Here is a 23182-nt window from a genome sequence, read left to right as displayed (position 1 = left end):
GAAATGTTTGACTCAGGAACAGCGATATATCCTGTTGCCCTACCCCTAAAAGAGCAGGTTTGTAGGTTTAGGGTGCTGCTGGAACCAGGTGTCCTGTTAGATAAACCAGTGGCAGTGATGGCCAAGGTCACCTTTCATCTGTTTCAGCCCTCTCTTGCCACTGTGGTGCATGTTCTGGTGACATCCAGATTAGATTACTGCCATGTGCTGTATGTGGGGCTGCCCTTGAAGACTGTCTTGAAGCTGCAATTGGTACAGAATGCAGTGACCATATCACTCCAATATTGTTCCATCTACATTGGCTCCCAATTTGCTCCCAGGCCTAATTCATGGTGCTGGTATTAGCCTTTAAAGCCCTATACAGCTTGGGACCAGCATACCTTAAGGACTGCTTTCTTCTATATGAACCAGTAAACTCCAGTCATCTTTGGAGTCTTTGCTTCAGGAATCACCACCATTTGAGGCTAGATGGGTGGCAGTCCAAGAAAGGGCCTTCTTCAATGTGGTGCTGAAACCGTGGAACTCTCTCCCTAGAGATTTGTCTGTCTTCCTCTGTCATTGTCTTCCGTCAGTGGCTGAAGATTTTTTTGTTTGGTTTGCTCTACCCCCTTCCCCAGTATAGAAACTCCCTAGTTTGTATGTTTGTTTATATATGCCCTTACCTGGAAAGCCCAGACAAGCCTGATCTTGTCAGATCTCAAAAGCAAAGCAGGGTTGACCTTGGTTAGTACCTCTAACAAAGACCAGGGTTGCAGAGGCAGGCAATGGCAAACCATCCCTGTTAGTCTCTTGCCTTGAATACTCAATTATGGGTTGCCATAAATCAGCTATGACTTGATGGCACTCTTTACCTCCACCATATTTATATATGTATTTGAATGTTATTTGAATGTCTTAGTTATTCATTAACTGCCTTAGGGACTCTACTTTGAGTGGAGAGGTGGCATATAAATGTTTTAAACAATCTAATAGGACTAGGATAACAAAAGTTACAAAAACAATATATTATATGAAAGCTAGGGTTTTAAAGGCTGTTAAAGAAAAGGTAGCATGCTGCATCATTCAACCAGAGTGGTCTCTATCTTAGCCTTCTATTGATGTGCTGAACCCAAGTGGCTTTCTAAATGCAGTTCTTACACATAAGACACATACACATATCAGGATAACAATAAAACACAATAACTTGTCTTTTTCTAAAACCATAACACATTGCTGCATTCTCACATACCTTTTTTAAATCTGAGCTAATCATTTGCATGGATGTATCTTATAAAATGTTTAAAAATCCTAACTCAGATTGTAAATTCTATTAAGTAGTGATATGTCAGTCCCTAGAAAATTTCTAGAATTAGGCCAGACTGAGGTCTTATTCTACTGCTCCCTTGTGGGCCTAATTTGATAATAACTGGCCCCCAATATAGGGCTGCCAGTCCCCCCAGTGGGGGATACCCTGCTCCCACTCACCTGGCCAGTGGTAGGGGGAAGGCCCCGGGGGACAGGCCTGGGAGGCAAGAATGCTCCCACCCTTCACAGGGCCCTGTGAAGGCTGAGAGCAGGGTGTGATGACATCACTCCCAGAAGTGACATCATCATGCCTACTGGGAACACATGCAAGAATATCACACAGGTAAATGCCAGCCCCCCCCCCAACTCCCACTGGGAGTTTAAAGGGATCTGACAACTCCACCCCAATCTAGAGCTGAAAGCCAATTTTTATCAAATCAGCTTCACACGGGTGGCCTTCACTTCTCTGTTGCTCCAGGAATTATGTCATTCCTGATGTGACAAGGAAGTGCTCCAGAGCACGTAGGAATGCTCTGCAGGGCTCTCTGGCCTGTTCTCTGCACCTTCCCACCCCCCATGAGCAAGCTGGGAGTGATAGATCCCCCACCCCAACCGGGGGAATGAGATCCCTGTTTGTGTTGCAGGCTACAAGAAATACATTATTCAGTCTTCTGATTGCTTCTGTTCATCTTTCCCTCCCCTCCAGGATCTTTCTCTCTCTCTCGTTTCCAGTATTGTTCATATTAACCACTGACAGTCTTCTCCTCCTCTTATGTTTACAAAAACAAACATAGCAGCCACGTGCTTCCTTAGAACTTGCAAAGTTGCTACAAACAGGACTAACTGAACTTGAGAGCCTGAGCAGTTTCAGGATGCTACCTGGCAGCTTGGGGAGGCATTGTCTTCCCTGGGAAACACCAGAGTTTACACCCCTCATCACAGCCTCTGAATGTTAAATGCCACCAGATTTTAAGGTGGCATTAACCTACACAGGACAGCTTCAGCCTACCTGGTTGATGCCTAATCATTTGCTTCTTTCAATCACCAAAACATCAGTAAAGCCTTAGCTCAGTTCTTTCTTCCATTTCCATTACTTTGAAAATTATCTTTGTGGGAAAAAACTCAACTCAAAGAATCTTGGAGAATGCTTGTGTTCCCGGACGCAAGTTTATACTCGTCTGTAAATCGGGCGATGGGAGCTCTGATTCTGTTTGCGACTACGTACTTTTATGAGTCAGTTTTCAGCATTTGTTGCCATCAAAATGAAACGCTGAAATTGATTGGATGCCAAAGATGAAATGTGCATTACCATGTCAAAGCCCACTCCACAATTTCAATTTCTTACTTACGTCAAACAGCAGACTTCTCACTGAAATCCACTTTACAGCAGAATTAAAATTTACTTTTTGTTTTATTTACAAAATTTGGATTTATTTAATTTTTTTTTCAGGGAATGGGCATTAATTAAAATAAATTATCCTATACAGGTTAGCAAATTAACTTCTCCTCAGCTTGCAGGCCTTCCCATCTCAGCTGGAACCTCTGAGCCTTTCATTTCTGAGCTGAGCTCTAGCTTGGTTATTGTTTGGGGGTTATTGGACCCCTAAATTCCCATGCTTCTAAATAACAGGATTGAGTATTTGTTGTCTGCAATCTTGTCTGGTCAGGGAACACTGGGCCCTCTGATTGTAATCACTTGCCCTAGCCTCCTGCCATTTATAGGTCTGGACAGAAATCTGCCAAACAAATGTTAACACCTTATGTATCTGATGAAGTGGGCTCTGGCTCATGAAACTTTTTGTCCAAGAAATTCATTACTCTTAATATAGCCACAAAACATTGTCATTTGGCTGCAGCAGCTACTTCTCTTCAGTAAAACAACTGCATTCTACTCTATCCTACAGTGCTTCTGCTGCCCCTAGCTCTGGTTCTTTGATGTGCTTTTGCTGTTATTTTACTTAACTGGAGCTATTGTGGTGCTAGGGTTGCCAACTATGGGCTGGAGCCCATAATCCTAATCATAATCCTAAATCGAGCCCATAAACAGGTAGGCGTAATACAAGACTAACTCTATGTCTTAAGTAGAGTTCCAGTCCATCACTTGGAGGCTGGCAACCCTACGGGATTGTGTAATGCAATCTTGTCTGGTCAGGGAACACTGGGCCCTCTGATTGTAATCACTTGCCCTAGTCTCCTGCCATTCATAGGTCTGGCATCAACGCCACACATTGACCACTAATGACTTCAGGCTAATCTAAACAATATACTGGCCACAGGCTGATTTCTGTTTTCATGACGTACTTGTTTGTTTAGAAGAGTTGCCATATGCATTTAGCATATTGAGTTGGTTGCTTGCCGGGATGCTTTGATATTTTCAGCCTGTGGCATCCTGAACACTTACTCATGGGGAATGAGGACTTTTGGTGCCATCATAGAGTTCTGATTACAAACTGTCTGAGAGAATAGAGACTGTCTCTATGGTTCTCCTCCTAAAATAAAATCTTCTACAACTGCCTTTAAAAATTTATGGGATAAGAAGCCTCCAGAGCTTGGGGGCAGTGGGGGGGGGGAGAGATCATCTTGATGGAGAAGTTTAAATTTTTTTTTTTTAACACCACAAGTATTGTTTGCATCAATCAGCACGCATGGCAAGTACTCATGTCTGTCTTCACCTCACAAGTAGGAATATGGTAAACTGTATTGTTTAGACTTAGCCTTAGACTGAAATAAAAATATACTAAATCAGCATCTGAATAGCAAGGTAGAGTATGTTTAAATTACTGCATCATAGTGATTTCTATCATTGCTGCACTTATGCAAGATAATGATTCAAAATAGGGTTTTCACTTCATGGTTCTTCATATTTTTAAGACTGTTCATTCAAAATGAGAGGAATGGATGAGGGGGCAGCCTGTGAGTGACTGTAGCTGCCCTGTTTCCATTTATCTTCCTCAAATAAATTCATCACGGTTAACACCGTACTACAATGCTGCAGACTGTAGCATTCCTGGGTGTTTTGACAGTGGAAGGTACAAAAAACCAGAGTCTGGGAAACAGCTTTGTCATTTATTTGAAAAGCCCGTCTCAGCATGGGATTGTAGTAAATGATCAGTTTCTTGGTTTTGCTAGTTATTAACTTAAGTGGCTCTACCAGGGAGAACATTCTGTTCTTTGATGAGCTTAGATATACTGACACACTCCAAATTGACCAAAAGGGCGGGGGAATCACTGTGCATATGACCCAATCAACTGGGGGAAATAAAGGCACATAGATAAAATGATGTTGCATCTCAGGAGTAGGAAGAAAACATAATTCAAGGCCCAGTTAACTATGTACACTGGAGAACTGAAGGCAGGTACTTAAAGAGAGATTCCCAAGCTGATTTCCCCCAAAACTTTAATGCCAAGTAGCATATATCAGCAAATAGTTTTAGAAAGCTGTGTGACTGTTGGCCAACCTGGGTACTTTTTAAGTCAAGAGCTGAATTGTATGATTCACTACAACATAACGGCTACTGATCCTGCACATACGCGTGTGTTTAACTTATTTTGCCCCCAGAGCAGGGACTGGGCTTTTGACCAGCCTATTCCATTCCAGTGAGAAATAGACTGATGAAGCATCTTCATATTGGGAACGCTGGAGGACAGGCCAAGTTAGCCTCCCCACCCCCGTATTAAAAACAAGAGGATTTCCCAGAGGCCTCTGAAACAACACCAAGTGGTTTATGAGCCAGAAATAGTACCTTGTACAGCAGCAGCATCTGTTATGAAAGGCACTCCTTGCCTCACAACAGGCACCCCATGGGAAGTTCTGGATGCCCAAGAAACTTCAGTGATACTGCAAAGGTGTTTTCAAAAGCTGTCTAGAGTTGGGAACAGCTTCTTGTGTCACTTTTAACTATCTTGACATCTCTCTTGACTCAGCAGGCACCCCAGCAGACATGTTGGCCCTACAGAGGTTTTTGTGATGTTGCAAAGTCCTCTGGTACGTAATACTAGGAGTGAAGATGAAAAAGGTTGAGATAGTATTGTTGGGCAGGACAAACAACGCACTGTTCTGAGTTTTCCTTTCCAGAGTCCGGTGCCCCAGAGAATGCTCAGTAAGGACGGCATCCATGGGAGTGCTCAAAGCTATTCCTGATGGCTCTGAGAACTCTCTCACCTAGGCTGGGGAGGCGGGGTTGAGCCCTCTCCAGCCTATCTGCCTGGAGGTGGGGGGTAGCAGCGATATCACAGCTGAGAGTCTAAGCAGGAGGATCTGAGTACGTTGGCTTTGTACTGGTGTACTATGGGCGTAGTCATCTTAAGCTATTTGCTCTCTAAATGCTCATCCTGGTACAAATAAGCGTAGCAGTAGCCTCTTCTTGTTGTGACAGGCAGAGCTAAGCTCTCAAAGGGTAAGAAGGTTGACATGATCTGTTATGCATCTTGTTGCACCCTAATTCCTTGACCTTGATCAATTCTTTCCCCCAAACCCTCCATGCCTGAGCTGTTTTTAAACCAGATAGTGGTGTAATTTTAATCTAACATTTCAGCTGCATTGCCTATCCAAAACAAGGGCTGGTTAGAATTCTAAATGAAACGCTTAAAAAAAAATCCATAAACTGCAATTATTCAATTGATGCAACTCAGTAATTTTTATTGCAACTGGAAGACAATACATCACAGAAACTTTATGGTAGGTTTTGGGAAAAGTGTTATTTACAATAATAACTGATGAAAGAGTTTGTCTTTGGCAATATGATTACACATCAAGAAACGTAAAATGCAAGTATGCCTCTAGATCAACTTTTTTCAAATTTCCTAAAGATTGGCTGATTGCACTTGCCTTCCGACTGCTCATTTAGGTAAACACAAATACAACTTAATATTACTGTTTATGCCCTCCCGTCACAGTACTCATTTCATGTTAATGAAACTGGCAGTTCCATACACCTAGTACAGCATAAAAACAAATGAATTAAAAATAAACCCAACAAAGGAAAGGAAAAAATTGGCTTATTGCTGTACTAAATTAACCTATTGGCGAGTGAAGGTCTCACAACCCTAAAGCATCAATATTGTACTTATTGGTCTTTTGATTGCTTCATCACTTTTTTCTGCAAAACAAAATATTTCAAAAATATTACAGAAGAGTATAAAAATGTACAAGTTCATAATGCTTTTCATACACACAGAAATCATTCCCTACCCCCATCCCATCCAACATTTGACACCAAGGCAGAGGTAAGTAGTGAGTGTGTATAATGTTTATATATTCGTGAAACTGGTATCAAATCATCCCCCCCCCCAACACAACAGCGGACATTTAAAAAGAACATAAAATGATCTCCTTAACTGGAATTGGGGATGGGAGAGGGAGTATTGAGGTTTCAGGGCACAGTCAAACAAATCCTAGCATACCAGTAACATTAGAAAGCAACATTTGAACACAAATGTTCTGATCCAGATCCTTGTTTGGAGGATCAGAAGGAAGTTGTATTCATCCCTAACACCAAAAAGCCAACTAAAAGGAATCTGGCTTTTTATAAAAGGCTACATCTGCAAAGTCCTTTCTGCACTACGTATACTTAGATCACAGCCACAGACCAATTAACACAATCCTATTCAGAGTTACTCCAATGTAAATTCATTTATTTCAATTGGCTTAGACTGGAGTAACTTTGCACAGGATTACATTCTTGGCATAGTTCTTAGTACTGCGTTAATTTGAATAGATTTCCAGCACCAGCAGCCCTGTGAAGTAAATATTTATTAAAGAGAAAGACGTTGGCTTGTTAGCACAAGATCTATGAAGAAGTCTGTTGTCAACATTCTCCTTGTGAAATTTTAATATAGACCAGCAAAATACAGCACCATAAACTCAGTTTATAGGGGGGGGGGGGCGGAATTGGTCAGTGGAGTAAATAGTAGTTTGGTGTTGTGGAAAGGTTGCATGGTTATGGTCAATGGTGTCAATGATAAATCTCAGAGAGAATTCTGTGCTTAACTCAAGATGAGGAGCACACACGCATTCGTGTGCACATGCATACACGGCAACCACTGCCCACTCAAAGATAATTAAACCAAAAGGGATATAACAAGAGGTATGAGAAAAGGCCAAGCTAATAGCAACAGAGAATTTTGTGTAAATACTTGTGAAATTCAGCTTAAAAAAAAATGCAGTCAAGACCCTTTGAATTTTATTTATTCATTTTGTAAAGGAAAAATAATGAGGTGTAGTTGGCTACAGCTTTTTATTCCCTACAACAGAAAGCAAAGATCCAGACAGAGGTTGGAAGAATTATCACTGTAAAAAATGTTAACATATGTTTCATATTAGTATAAATAATAAAGTTATTTAAGTTAGATCACAGTGCTGCAGTTATGTATATAACAGTGTATTACATATTAGTGGGAGAATCGTGAAGTAAAGCTTATAGATGTAATTGCCACTCAGCCGAGAGGATAAACATTTCAGGTTTGGGGGCGGAAGAATACCTTTGGGGGGCTACTCTGAAAACAACAAATGCACAAGGCCAGACAACTGAGCTTCCTCCAGCTAAAGTTCTCAGTTGCCTTTATATGTGAAAGTTGTATTTCACTTATTCACCTCAACCCCATGATGCCTTTTGTGGATGACAGAGCCAGAATTTGCTGCAATAGATCTGTGTTAATTTATTCCCGGTAAATAATTTGGCTCTGAAAGCCACCTTTTGAAATCTGCTCTGGGAAGGCAGACAGTCTAGGTCGATGGAACATCAATGGATAAGTGCGGAGGACTCCAAACTAAGTCTCCTTTGATCACCCCAGCTTTGCCTGTTGCGCTTTACTGACATGTGTCACCTCACGGATCTCCCCTTCATCCAAACTTTATGTAAATGCAATGCAAAAAGGGCATCACGTGCAACAAGTCCTGAGCAAATACTTGTGAACAGCTAGTTTGAACCCTTGTTCTGAAGTTCCCATGATATACTGGATTACATTGCTTTTTATTTTTTTCCCAAACAAAGGGAGTGACCTGTGTGTATGTTTGGAGTCTAGTCTCAGTCCAAAAGTTTTACAGTGTAAGGAGAGGCTATGTTCTTTTTTTTCTGCACTGAGGACAGCACCAAATGCAGGACACAGTTTATTTATTTATTTACTTTTGGACGACAGAGGAGCGAATAAGCCAGCATAGAACCAGTTTCATCAGCAATGTGTACTGAAGCCCTCTTGGAGAGGGCTATAAAATTGCATTGGAAAATGCAGTTCAATGGCCCACTTATGTACAAACCAGTACTAGCCTGGGTAAAAGAAAGGCCTTAATTTAGCAAAGTATTAATTTAACATTTTTGCTGTGGCACAGGGATAAAAAAATGTTCAAGTATGGAGGATATAATCCACTGTGGACTAGTGTTTCTGTGCAACATCCATGAATGGAAGTAGAACAGCACCAACGCAGCTGAAGTCTACCACCGGACCCAATTATATCAGTTTATAAGTTTGGCCCCAAGATAAGAAGTTGGCACCATAGAATCTATTGGTAGAGATTTCATTGAGAAAAAAAGATGACAATCTCTGCGTATTTTGGAGTTTTATGACAGTCAGGCCGAGATTTCACCAGTCCTTCCATATTCGAAAAGCACTTCAAGTTCTGATTTGTTGCATCCTACATTAGTCTGTAAAAAGATAAACTGTAGTTACTTCTGTACAGTGTAGCTATTTGGCATAATCAAACACTGTTGGTAAACTGACCCAGAGATGATCAATACATACAGTATCAATCAGCCAAAGTCAAGCACTTTTAAGTTCTCATCAATTTCGCTAGGAAAGGTGAACAACACCTCCTGAGCTGTCCCATTGAATTCCATGGAACAAAGTGTCAGGCTTTGAGTTCAGTTGCACCCAATGTATAGTTTGGCCCTCTTTCCAGCAGTGGTTTGCACCAGAACTGCTGTTTTTCCGCTTTATATTGTCCAGAAGACCATTTTTTTTTACAAGTGGGATGAAAATTCCTGCAATGAATCCCAAGGCTTGGATACATGTGCAAATTTACTGCATTAATGTCTGGCAAGCAGAACTCTGGATATAAATATAGCACAGTTTAAACAGCAAATCTTTAAAGTACCACCAATTAGATAGTTAAAATGTTTCTTGGGTACTACTTTATCAGAAAAAAACATGGTAGAGTATAATATAGTTAACCAAATACTAGAGTCAGGAATATTCTCTTTTGCGGACCAAAGAGGTCTATGCTAGTAACATTGGGCAACACATTCCGAAGAAACTAATGAAATAAATGCATTTATTTTGGATGCACATCTATGTTACAAAGCAAAATATACGCAGGAACGACATGCTTCCAGATCCAAGGAATTCAAGGAAGACTACAGTGGTATACATTATTTAAAATATATTTAGGACAAAACAGCCAGGAATTTCTCCAACTCAGGTCTCATTAAATTGTCTGGAAGTTTCTTTTTCCTTATAGAAGCTTCATTGAAATGGATGGAGGTTGCACAAGAGATAGTCCCTAGTGTGTGCATAGTATGCACAGAGGGGGAAAGGTAGGTGCAGTGGCACTCAGATTTATAATTCAACCAGAAGCACATGCCTGCTTGATGTTAAGCATCACAGAAGGGGTGCAGGCAAGATGCTGCAATGTGACATGAATCACGAGCCACCTCTTGCCATTGCAGCAAGAAACCAGAGGACAAGCAGAGATCCATTCTTGGGATCCTATACTTGTTATTTGATTAATTCTAGACTTTAGCAACTGAGAGAACCCTTTGGATCACAATTTAGACTTCAGTGTACCAAATGCACTGTACTCTGTTGGTTCTCTATGTAAGCATGACTCTATGGGTATCAGTCATAGTCATATCAGTCATATCTATGGGTATCAGTCATAGGAGTGAAAAGCCTTTCCACTCTTGACTTCAAAGCCTCCTGGTGGAATATTTATTTCTTCCCACTAAATAGGCAATTCTGTCTCTTCATCAGCTGTGCTCATGCCTGGATGTATCTCTGTTGCAGTTATAGGGATGTATAGTGCACCCTGGTTTGCAGAGAACTCTCTTATATTCTTTTATTGTTTTCCTTTTAATTCCTTAAAAAAAATTTTTTTTTGCTGCTTAGTCAGGCATTACCTCCTCATCCACCCTTTTATTTTGCCAACACAACCTTTACTTCATATTTGTCCACAAGGACAAAGTACAACAGAAGTGGCAACACTCTGACAGACTCCCAGTCTGATACTGTTTCTTTCCGAAGTATCTCAACATGTGCCTCCTGCTCATACTGTATATATATTTTCTGGATTGTCATTCCCGTGGCTTGGATCCAATGGAGCATTTCCATGAACAGAAGTATTTCTACCCGCGGAATGTGACTTTCTTGCCTCTCTTGTCCTGCTACACTCTGAAATGTCCCCCCCCCAAATGCTGTTCCTCCCCAGGAGCTGCATTTTGGGGGGCAGTCTGAACTGCAGCAGGAAGGGAGAGAGGTAAGGGAATCATGCTTCACGGTCAGAAATTTCTCTCTCCTTGGAAATGAGTCGTTAGATCCAAGCCAGTGTCAGCAAAATGGTATTATCTGAAATGGCTTTCAGCATTTTATGTTACAGTTGTTTTTTTTTTTAAAAAAAAGCTTCTTGGAGTATAAAATTACACTTACTTCACCGGAGCCTATGGCCATGATCCAAAGAGCTCCATGCGTGCATAATGCATTTCTGCATGCAGGTGGATGCCTTGCCCTGTCAAATGTTACTCTAACAGAATCATTTTCACAGGTCGATGCTATGGTGGAAAGAGAGGTCCAGAAAAGACCTGATGCATGCACTATCCTTTGAATTGCAGTTATAAGCCTGAACACAGCCTGAGGATTATGGCCTTTGATGCTGACATTCTCAAACAGTTGCAAGAGGGTGCCTTATTGAGGAGACTTCAATCTCATTACAGGGCTATTATCACTGAATGGGTAAGGTAATCAATCGCTTTTTTACCACGGTGCTATTCACCTTTAATCACTCTAAACAAAAGAAAAGCCCTCCCTTAATTTAGTTCCCCATTGTAGATTAGCCAGTTGGGGCAGTTAACTTCCCAAACCAATTTGTATGTTGCTTTGCCAAAATTCAAGTCTCTCTCCTCCTGAAGCTACTTACCATACACACTCACTGCTTGCCTTGCCCTCAAAATTATTGCGTAATGTTAATACATATAAAGACAACAAAAGGACAAACGTGTTCAAAAAACAGAGAAGTAGGGGGAGGGGGCTGAATGTGCAGACAAGGCAATTTAATTCAACCATCCAAGCCCTACCCGAGCATGAAGATTTATTTTTAATATTGCAGAGTAAGTTTCCCCAACAGTCAGTATTTGTCCCTGAAAAAGGTTAAACCTTAAAACACCTGCTTCCAAAAACAAAAAACAAAACAAAAAGGAAAAAAATCCAAAACAAAAACCCAAAAAACAAACTAAGCCAATGGGCTTAAAAATTAGAGGCATAGCCTTTTCTCTATTTTCTATATTTATATGAAAATAATTCATGCTTCATGCTAAATACATTATTTACCTTACAAGAACTTCTGTTATCTTTGAATTAAAAAAGGGTTTTGTTTTGTACTCCCTCGTCCCTCCCAGAAAGGAATCCATGCAACGTGGATCAGAATTTTCTGTTGGCTATACTGGTTTAAACTGGAAATACATCGTCATTTTTGCACAGATGAATCCTCACTGACATTAACTGGGTACATCATTTTGAGGGCACTGTAAAGGAGCTCTATGTAATAATAATTACTTTATATTTTTGCCTGAACACATCAATTTCTTTTTAAAAAATGTAATATAATACTAATGGCAGGTTTTGTAGCATGTCTTTTTCCCTAGCATGATCAAATCTTTTTGACCTACAGAAAAAGGTTTCTTCATTTTGATCCTCCTTATATATCTACTCATAATTTTCTTTAGACTTGATTGCTTTTCACTCAGGCAGTTAAGAACTCATAGCTTGTTTTCCCATAATATTTTTGCAGGCAGTGCCAATCTTCAGGCTTATGGCTTTTTTTAAACATTCTTTTAATTTAAATATAGAAGACAATTAATTGATTAAACAATATCACTAATCTCCCCCCCATCCCCTTCTCTTTATTTCACTGAAACTCATTGCATAAACAGTTCAGTTTTCCACAATTTAAAAGCTAAGTCTTCACATTATGAGCCATATACAGTACATGAAGCAATAATAGTTCATTACTGTATGAGCAGCTGTCTCCAGTGGCTATCCCAAGATTTTATGGCACAACAGCAAGCAAATGCCACTATAAGATTATTGGTTTTGAGGACCATGTGTGCCTCTTACTTTCCCCAAATCTATAGTCACATTCACACATAAACCCAGTCATAAGGCCTTTTAAAAAAATTTATAAGAGCCTGGCCTGAATGATTACCGAATTAACATATTTCTTCTAGGTATATTTCCAAGTGCCGAATTTTATTCCTCTCACATTAATTGGTGATGTCACGGTGTATTCAACCATGCATTTCTGACAAAGCTGGAGAAAGCAATGGCAATTTTGGCTTTTGTTATTTTGTCTTCATGTAATGAAAAGCTTTTGTAAAATTAGTTGAGTATCAGTATGAGTTCTATGGCTTCAATCTCCTTTAAAAAATAAAAATCTTAAGGGTTCCAAAAAGAAATTAAAAAAAAAAAGAGAAAAAGAAAAAACCTGAACAAAGAAAATATTTGTTGATATTGCCACAAATCATTAGAATTCACCTGACGTGCTGAAACGAAATTGTTTTTAAAGTTCAATCAATGGATTTGTTCTCATTTTTTGTGGTGTCCTTTTGCTCTTTCTGCCCCTTTGCCGTCCGATTGGTGATGTTATTCAAACAAGACCGAATCCCTGCCAAATGCAGGAGAGATCCAGCTGCTTCCTTCATCTCCTCATCGTCACTCTCTGGGGGTTTCTCTGTACGTCTCTTTTTAAGAGGCAGTGTGTCACTTGGTACTTTTTTTGCCTTCAGTAAATGCTGCCGTTTCTTGTGCTGAGATGCGTACCCACTGTCAGCTAAAGAATCCTTGGTCTCTTTCCGATTTTGCTTTTTGTCCTCCTCCTCTGCCTCACTATGGCTCTCGTGGCTGTGGGAGCTGACTTCGCTGCCCTCACTACCGTCCCGGCTACCTTTTGTAACAAATTCGTAATGGTCATCCGCAGAAGAAGAGGAAACTGAGTCACTAGCAGGTGATGTGCTCCTGGGGTTGGAAGATTTGGCACTGCTATAGTTGTGATCCTCCTTCGGGTCACCGCTAACCACGGGGGAGCCACAGGATTGTTCACTCTCTGTCCGCATCCGGCAGTTTACTATTCCATTCCTGTAAAGGACGAGGGGAGAGAAACACAAAATGGAATATATTTTTAAAATTATTTGCAATACACAGGGTGTTTTTTTAACTCTTTCCAGGAAATGGCTATTTTTAAAAAATAGGACAAACAAGGCTAAAAGTTGGAGGATACTGGAAAGTGCCACTTGGTGTTTTCCATAGTCTTCCTGGAGGCCCATCTTCCTGGAATTAACCACAATTCCTGGCCTGGGGCTTCTATCTGACTACAGGGAAAGCACAGTACTGTTAGTAAGAATGGCAGTGAGCTATGCCATCTTTCTGGCCAGTAAGACGCTAGATCAGCCATAATTTTAATCAAGCCTGGTAAATAAATGCTTAATTTTAGGGCAACCAACTTCATGTGGTACATTCATCCGTAAAGGTTTTAGTTGATAAACAGCAGGAACTTGTCTTCACTGAGGAAGAGATATTTTAATTGGCAGCAGTGTAACAGAACTGTACATATATTTATTCTTCAAAATCATTTTGGTGGTGGCATTAGCATAACAGGAATGGAAAAACAAGAAGATTAATGTGGACTTATTTCTTAACTACTGGCGGTTGCTTTTGTAAATTCTTATACTTTCCATGAAAAGTATTCAACATTTAACCAATTCATCAAAGGCAGATCAATTTAACTGATTTTATAAAAATTGGCTGACAATTCTAATGAAAACATGAGGCTTATTTAAGTTACCACAAGCCTTTAGAACATCTTTAGAGCTAGTTAAGAACATAAGAAATCACAAACTGATGAAACTAAATCTTTTGACGTAGAGATTATTTAGTCCTACTGAAGTCCACTGAAAATATAATGAAGCACACATAAATACCACCCCACCCTATTTAGCTGGGAGACAAGAATGGCAATCTACAACAAGCACCTTAGAAAGGGAACTGACTTCCATAAAATACAGTACAATATCACAAAATTGGGCCCCAGAGGCTCATTAAACATTATGCCACAAGTCACCTTTTATGTTAGGCACCTGTAATGATTTTAAGTGTGTGTGTGTGTATGTCTTTAAATGCTTGGTGTGTTACAGATAAAGAGCGGGGGTCCAAGAGAGCAATGAGTGAGTGAGATGACTGGTTGATGACTGAGTGTGGGAGGAGTGAATGCAGTTGTTAAGTTACTGAGCAGAGAGAGAACATTGAGTCTGGGCAAGGCAGGAAAGCTGTGTGCAGCCTAAGAGTGTCTATATATTTCTGACAGAGAACACTGAGTCTGGGCAAAGCAGGCAACCTGTGTGGAAGCCTGAGGGGATTCTCATTCTAGTTCTTCTAGGCAACCTGTGTGGAAGCCAGAACTGTGTATGTCTGTGAGAGAACTTTTATTCTATCTGAAGCAGCCAAACTGTGTGTGTGCCTGAGAGGGCAAGTTTATGTATATCTGTGTGACTGAGCCTATGTGAGCCTTTTAAGAACTGAGAACTATCTTTGAAACCATCAGGCTTAAGTACTAGAGTGAAACTGATGTGCTTCTTGTAAAAATAAAAGGGTTTTTTTAAATCCTAGGGTATTTGTCATTACTATATATCCCATTCCTATCCTCAGGGCCACACAGTCCCATGAAGGAGACTGACGCTTGGGCACATTATTAAAGGGGAAATTTAAATTATTTTGGAATCTAATTCCTGGGGGCAGCAATCTACCCAGAGGGTGTAAGAGAAGGGTTAAAGGCAAAATCTAACTGAAAAAGGGGGTCATAACAGCACCCAACAGGTTGGATTCTGCCAATCATTTCTGCACACACAAGGGGGGCATTGTCATTGATGCCCTCACACACAGTAGACCTCCAACTCCCCCCTTAATACTGCTTCCAGTATTTCCCCATCAGTTGCATTTTGGGATGTAGCAGGAGGGGTTAGGGGGAGGAATTACATTCCACTGACCAAAATCCATGAGCCAGTGGAGAATTTCAGGATCCAAGCCATTGTTTTCTCTCACGCCACTGAGCATGCACATATAGGACATCTTTTAAATACTCATCTTTGAAAATTCAGCCAACCCAAACCCTTCACATGCAGAATTTCCCACTATTTACAGGGAAATGCTCTGTACCTACAAGAGGAAATCCCTATGAGTATATTCCCACTGCTTACAAGAGAACAGGGAAACTCCTGGGCAAAATAATCTAAGTGCTGCATCTCCAGAGGCATTTTAATGAGTACAGTGCAAATGTGCTTTTTATGTATTTCTACTTCACGTATGTAGAGAATAAGTAAAAGGGCACTATGAATGAAAGGACAATTTTGGATCTACTCCATAAGATGTTATTTTGTGGTCCTACTGCTGACTGAAACTACATAGATTCTAGTTACATAAGGCATTGTAACATACTAAAATTCATTAATCTGCAATATTCATAAAATATTACTTATTTTATCCAGAAAACATTATTAATGTAAGACTATCTTCTGCATTACGTTGCAACACTCTGGGGCTTCTACCTAAAATCAGAGTCTCACTGCTGTAGAAGAATATAATATAAAATAGGATCTGTTGATGGTTTACTTTAGTTCAGTGAGGATTTCCATCACTGAAGTCCATGAGAGAATATGTTCCATTAAGCCAGTTTAATAAAGTGAGGCCCTTTGATTTACAAGCGCCCTCAGTTCCTGCCATACTTGATGATTCTCAGAGCATCCTAAACTAGAAACCTAATCATGGAAGAGATAAAAATGCAAGGCATTTCAATGACCCTTGAGAAACCACTCCAAGACTTAATGTCTTATCATTGAAACTGTCTTTCAATACCATCCAAACTGCTGCATTAGGCCACCTCAGAGCTGATCCACCATTCTTCTGTTTGGCACCAGGCATTACCAAGGATCACAGGACAACAGCACAAGAATCCAAGAGACAGTGAGAAAGAAGCATCCAATGATGCAGTGAATTCACTAAACCTATCATCCAGAGGTGCGTGGAGAGGCCCTAGGTGCTGCGCAGCATTATCTTGTCCTAGCTGCTGTATGGCATGTGTGGGGGGGGGGGGAGGCAGCATGGTATAGCCCAATCTTGTCAGATCTTGGAAGCTAAGCAGGGTAGGTACTTGGATGGGAGACCACCAAGGAAGACTCTGCAGAGGAAGGCAATGGCAAACTGCCTCTGCTTCTTACTTGCATTGAAAGCCCCTTGCTGGTGTTTCCATGAGTCAGTTGTGATTTGACAGCACTTTACACACACAGCTGCTGGCATAGCATGGCAGGGGGGAAGGGAGTGACGCTCAGCACCTTACAGCACAGAAATTATGTGCAGGCAATGAGGAGTAAGGCATGGCTGCATAGCTGTGTGCTGAGGGTTGAGCCAGGGTGGGGTTACCCCAGCCATAAAAGTAGCTTTCATTAACAATTGGGGGGGGGGGGGTAAGTTAATTAGGTTACCAAGGTGAATTATGCTCCAGATCAGTTGCAATAAAAACTGGTTTAACCCATGACTTGTGCTGCACGCCTTCATTTCATAGTGGGGGGGGGGGCAAAGGGTCAGACAGCAGATTTGGGGAAAGATTGTTCTCTGCCCAAAACTTTATGTCAGTCAGGATAGACCACAGTGGGGCAGATAGACCAATCTTATTCAGGAGTAGACAGTTTCTTTTTTATTTAAGAAAATGCTTAGTTTTATTTATATTTAAGATACTGCTAGTGTAATTTGTTGCATTTGTAATTTACAGCTTCCGTAATTTACAAATTACATTTATTTATATTTAAGATACTGCTGGTATAATTTGTTGCATTTGTAATTTGCAGTTTCTGTAATTTACAAATTACATTTATTTTTTTTAAACTTCGTATGAGAGAAGCAGTAGTAGAAAAAGAAAATGATCATGTAAGAACAAGAAATCAATTTGAAAATTTACAAAGAATCCATTTGATTAATCATATCCTTCAAAAAAATTTTCCAATGTATGAGGATTCTGCTTTCTCTGAAAAGGCACATACAAGCAAAGCAGAGAAATTCTTAACATTTCCCTAGCCATTCTTCCTCCATAGGGTTATTTCCCCCAAAACCTTAACAAAGACATGTCTAGCTGCAGTTATATCACATACTACTTGCTTACTGCATGGTAAAAAGATCACATGGCTAAGAAGAAAAATCTCTGGGATATGTGGAATCAACATGCCTGCTCCCGTCAATAATATTTATTTTACAACAGTTCTATGTTGCTTTCCCACCCAAATAGGGTCCCCAAGGTGGCAAACTTCAAAACATGAAAACATTACAACACTAACAGTGTAAAACGTTTTAGACATTCAATCAGCATTTAAAATAGAGTAAATATAAAATATGTAAACTATTTGACAAAAGCATATAAACACATACAAAGGCCCTTTCTTGGGGTGCTATCTGTTTAACCGCAGATGGTGGGGACATCAGAAACAGGGCTTCCAAAGATTACCTGATTGGATGGGTAGGTTTATATGGGAGAAGGAATGCTGGTCCCAAATAACAACAAAACAATAATAATAATGTACCATCAAGTGCAACCAATGTATGTTGTGGTTTTTCAAGGCAAGAGATAAGTAGAAATGTTCCTCTGCATAACAACCCTGGTCTTCCATTGTGGTAGCCCATTCAAGTACTATCCATGGCCAACCCTGCTTAGCTTCCAAGAACTGACAAGATCAGGCTAGTCAAGGCTATTCAGGCTTACATGGCAGAAGGTATGCCAGCCCTATACCCTGCAGGGTTTTAAGGTAAATACCGGCACCTTGAATTTAGCATAGATGCAATTTGGGAGACAGTGTAGATGGAATGCTCCAGTCAACTTTCTGGCTAAAGCATTCTGTTCCAACTTCAGCTTTCAGACAAACTTCAAGGGCAGCCCCACAAGGAACACACTGCAGTAATCTAATCCAGATTATTTCTTTTTATACAGCGTTTTTAAATTGTAAGATGCCTTGATCAGAACTCTAAAAGGCAGCATTGGAAAGATTCTAAACAGATAGATGTTACCAGCACATACATCACAGTGACAGAATCTTTCCTGTCCAAGAAGTGCTGCAGGTGGCTCACTAGCCAAAGCTGGTTAAAGTTACTCCTGATCACTGCTGCCACCTGTTTATTCAACAGGAGACCTGGGTTCAACAGCACTCATAAGAAAATAACAGAAACCATAACTCAAGATTCCTGGACAAGAGGACACTCTACCTCATATTTTAAAAACTCAGGTTTCAGCAGTACAAAAATAACTTCCTTTCTGATTGTGATTTCTCAGTGCTAAATGCCAGGACAAAAAGTGCCAATGATACAATATCTTCATCACATCATCATGCGATATACTAATCGAGAATGATGAACCTAATGAAGTTCCATACTTCATGAGGATTCACTGTGTATCACCCCTTCTTATAAAACCTGTTGGTACTTTGACACTCTGTATCCAGTAAGAGGATACAGTTTGGAGAGCAAGTATCTTCCACCTTCAACATTTTCAAAATTTGTGAGTTCTCTGAGCAACCCACCTTTTTCTAAAACACCTGTCAAGAAGCTTTTGACCTGTAGATACCGGAAGACTGTGATTGTTATTATTACAACTTGTGATTTCCTCAAATTTGATCACCTTGTTTTGTAACAAGTACTTATATCATCACAAACCCACTTCCCTTCCAAGACTGGACATTTATCACATACAGAGACAACTTGCACCTCCACTCATAGACACTAAGGAAATTCTCAATCCACAATATTACCACAAGAATTTTAAAAAGTTTCATATATATGCATGATGTTGGGCCAATTATGCTGTGCGATGTGAATGTGTGGGAAGAATGAGAGAGGGAAGCAAGTTTTCAGAGTCAGCATTTGCCCTTCTTGCATTTCACTAGCATTATCTATGCCTGTTCCACGAGAACTTGGATCTTTTAAAAGTACAGTTATATTCTTAACCAGCTGATAGCAATGCGTCTCACAGTTTAACTAGTAATCCAAATTTATATACCACTTACCAAAGCAAAACATCTCTGGGTGGTTTACAATGAGCTAAATATTCCAATTGGAGTAAAACATTTGCTTTCTTTGCTTTAAATCTGTTACCTACTAATTGGACAAACACTCATTAAATTTTATTAGGATATTTCTTACACTACTTTATGATAAATAGTAAAAGGACAATGCTGATATATTAGGCCTGCCATATAATCCTGGAATCCATATGTCTCAGGCAGAAAAAAGGATGTATACATGGATCTTTCTACTGAAGGGAACAAGGAAGCTGTTTCAGGAAAGAGAGCTCTATGCATAATCATAATTTCAGCACCTTCAACAAATTTTAGGAATGGGACAATGCCATTCCTAAAAAAGAAATGAATGTGATTTTTTTTAAATTATGGAAGAAAAATAAAATGAGCAGATAATCTCAAACTGCATTCTGAAATCATATTTTTAAAGCTATTCCTTTTCCAAAGCACTGCATAGCAAGACATATATGTGTTTATCTTTAAAAATGCTAAGCAGTTCAAATCTTGAAAATGATACCTCATTCTCTTGGTTACCATGCTGTACTTTTAAAACAACAAGATTAAGAAATATGGAAATGATGGCAAGATTACCAAGCCTTCACTCTGTTATTCAGAATATTTCCTGAAAGATAAATACAAACATTTGAAAACACCACAAAATCATTAATTCTATCTTTTCTTGCTCAATAAAATTTAATTTTGTTGGGTGTTAGGAGATGGTTTATGATCCATAAATTATATGCAGAACCCAGCAGGAGAAAGAAGGCAAAGACAAAGCTCTTTCAATTATTAATAGCTAAATGCAGTGTCATTCATGATACTGCAGCAAGCAAGCTCCATTCACTCTGGGATGGCATCGCCACTGCAGGGGTTGTCGTTAGACGATGCCAAATGCTTAAGAGTAGAAGCCATCCATATTCAGAACAATTGTATGGTGAATTTATAACCAGTTCCTTAAAACAATTCATTAAGGAAGAAACATGTGCTGCCTGTGAAGTGCCTAGTTCTTAGTTTTAAGGCTAAAATTAAGAAGATGCTTGAGAGCTTCCCAATTGTGTGTATGTGTATAGGGGCACTTAAGCGACTTGATTTTTTTCTTTACTTACAACAGCATACAGTTCAAGCAAAGCCATTCAGTCAAGGGCACACACCACTGAATCTTAGCATGAAACCAGCAATAACAACCTTGCTTCAAGGAAATAAATGCTGAACACAATAGGTGGGAAATAACATGGTGTGGAAGACTCTTTGAGAACAATGCATATCAAGCTTCTCAAACTACTTTGCATTTTTTTTATTTTACCATATTTAAGAGACTGAGTATCTTTTTAAAAACTCTGCTCTGTTCCCTTAAATCTAAATATATATTCTCTTTTCGACAAGTGGGTAATTTGGAGTGAAGCATTTCAATTGTATTTTTATACTTGATAACAGGCAAAGGACAGACCAACTCTGCTGATATGTGGAATGGAGAGAGCAGTAGGACGCTGCTTGCCTTCTGTCACAGTCCCAGAAGTCCATTCCACCACCTCCTGTGTTCATCAGATTAAAAGTGCCAGCGGCAAACTTCAGTTGTTAAACCATCAGGATGGGGATATGGAGCACCTGGGCTGCCAGAGCTAACAAAGTGTTAAATGTAAAATGCACTCAGGTGCTGAATGCAAGCCCCACAGCATTCTTTACACCAGTGACTTCCACTTGCAGGCTGCTTCTACTAGATTCTCAGAAAATATATTTGCCACCTGGTCTTTCCTCCACTGAAGAATACTACTGGAAAAAAAATGTGAATGTACACTTTGATTCTGCATTCCTGTATGGACTGCTGGGGTGGGTTGGAGGGGGACACAAGCTGGCACTACAACATGTTAAGCAGAAGAAGCCTGCACTTAATACAGTGCAACTGTCCACTTGATGATAGCATATAAGATTTTTAGGAATACTTGAGGACTACCATCCATGCCATACCTTCTTGACCTACACACCTAGCGCCACAGAGAAATATTTATGTACTGGCTTGCAAGTGCTTGTTACCCTTTAACGTTTGTCACTCATGAGGTAAAATGATTATGGTATTTCTGAGACAACTTCTCCCTTGCCTCAGTAAAACCCAGTTATAATCTTGTCTGCCCTAAATAACGAAGACAACAGAGATTTAATAAAAAAATAAATATATTTTTCTGGGAAGGAAAAGGAAATTGCAGGTTTTCATGATCAACTATATGCAAAGGTAACTTATTGAGAGTAGTTTCAGGTGGGTAGCCATGTTGGTCTGTGGTAAAAGGGCAAGTTCTGGGTTGGTCTCTAAGGTGCTACTGGACCTGGATCGTGTTCTTACTGAAAGTAACATATGGAGATACAGTCTCCTCACAAAATAATGTTTCACTACGCAGAGTTAGTCAGGAATCGCTGCAATACTTTTTGAATGACAGGTCTGCCAAGTTTTATTTATTTATATTAATTTCAAACTTTTCTGTGCTGTCTTTCCACCTGAATAGGGTCCCCAAGATGGTGAACATCAAACATTGAAACATTTCAACATTAAAAACATTTAAAATAAATTATATATATAATATATAGGTTTCCTAACCTATTTAAAACTACACTTGAGCTTTTAAACCTACAGACCTCAGCCTGCACCACAGCTTTCTTTTATATCAAAAAACTATGTCTGTGAGCTTAAAACCAACAGATGCCACTTCAGGTCACCATACTAACCCAGACCATTTCCACCAGAAGTGAGATACAGCCAGATCCTCAACCTGCTTAATGCACCTGTCAACCCTATCTCTGCCCGAGCAACAGTTAAACTCCTCTTTCCCATATCCCCTCCCCCAACACTCCTTCCACACACACTCCCTCCTGCCTCTCCAATGATCCTGACTGGCTGTTTCTGTCTCTCTTTACTACATCAAAAGTGTAAAAGGGGACTAGCAAAGCAAGCAAAAGGGGATGGACTTAGCTCAGTTGGACACAACTGCCTTACACAGATTTCAGCCACCTGAACTACTGCTGCTTCTACAGCATGAGGGAGAGGTAGGGCTGTGAAAATAAGATAAGGAGAAGACCAATTAGAAGAATGTCAGCAAACCCACCTAACTGATACCAATGACTTAAGCTCACCTACTACGTCTGTTTGACAACAGCCACGATGCTTGTGCTACTAGGCCCAGACATAAAGAATTAGTCAGAATGGGACTGAAACAGGGCCTGAGATAGTCAGATGCTTAGAAAGGAGATAGTGGAATGCTCCCAGAGTACAGCAGTAGCGATGAAAAATTTCTGGAAATTTTGAAGCCAAACATTAAAATTTGGGAGGAAATTGAAAAACATGCAATGTTTACTTTCCTACCAAACCTAAACTTATTTTACAGGTTTAATAACATTAAATGCATCATTTATAATTTAGTTAGCATAGAAAATTATACTAACTGGCATATTTATGGAATTTAAAAGTATAAATGTCTTTTTAAAAGTATAAAACACTTATTCTGCTGGAACACATTTAACATGGCTCCCCCCATTGGGATGATTTTTCATGAGGACCTGATAAACCTGAGCGGTTTTGTGGTAATTCCTCACCACTCCAAAAGGAT

At 39.9% G+C, this 23182-nt stretch overlaps 1 protein-coding gene across 3 annotated transcripts in view; it reads right to left on the bottom strand.

Annotated features, from left to right (window-relative positions):
* Nucleotides 1-13020: 13020 nt before the first annotated feature.
* The window catches only part of FOXN3 (forkhead box N3), a 178987-nt gene continuing 168825 nt past the window's right edge, over nucleotides 13021-23182 (bottom strand). For all 3 annotated transcript variants that reach the window (XM_054972628.1, XM_054972629.1, XM_054972630.1), the window contains one exon: nucleotides 13021-13620. In XM_054972628.1, the coding sequence (XP_054828603.1) occupies nucleotides 13053-13620 (568 nt within the window). In that variant the 3' untranslated portion in view covers nucleotides 13021-13052. The remainder of the gene's footprint in view (nucleotides 13621-23182) is intronic.

The sequence above is a fragment of the Eublepharis macularius genome, chromosome 2 (genome assembly GCF_028583425.1).
Source record: "Eublepharis macularius isolate TG4126 chromosome 2, MPM_Emac_v1.0, whole genome shotgun sequence".
Classification (NCBI taxonomy): Eukaryota; Metazoa; Chordata; class Lepidosauria; order Squamata; family Eublepharidae; genus Eublepharis; species Eublepharis macularius.
Note: the sequence above shows the minus strand (reverse complement) of the source record. Positions and strands in the feature narration are given on the sequence as shown.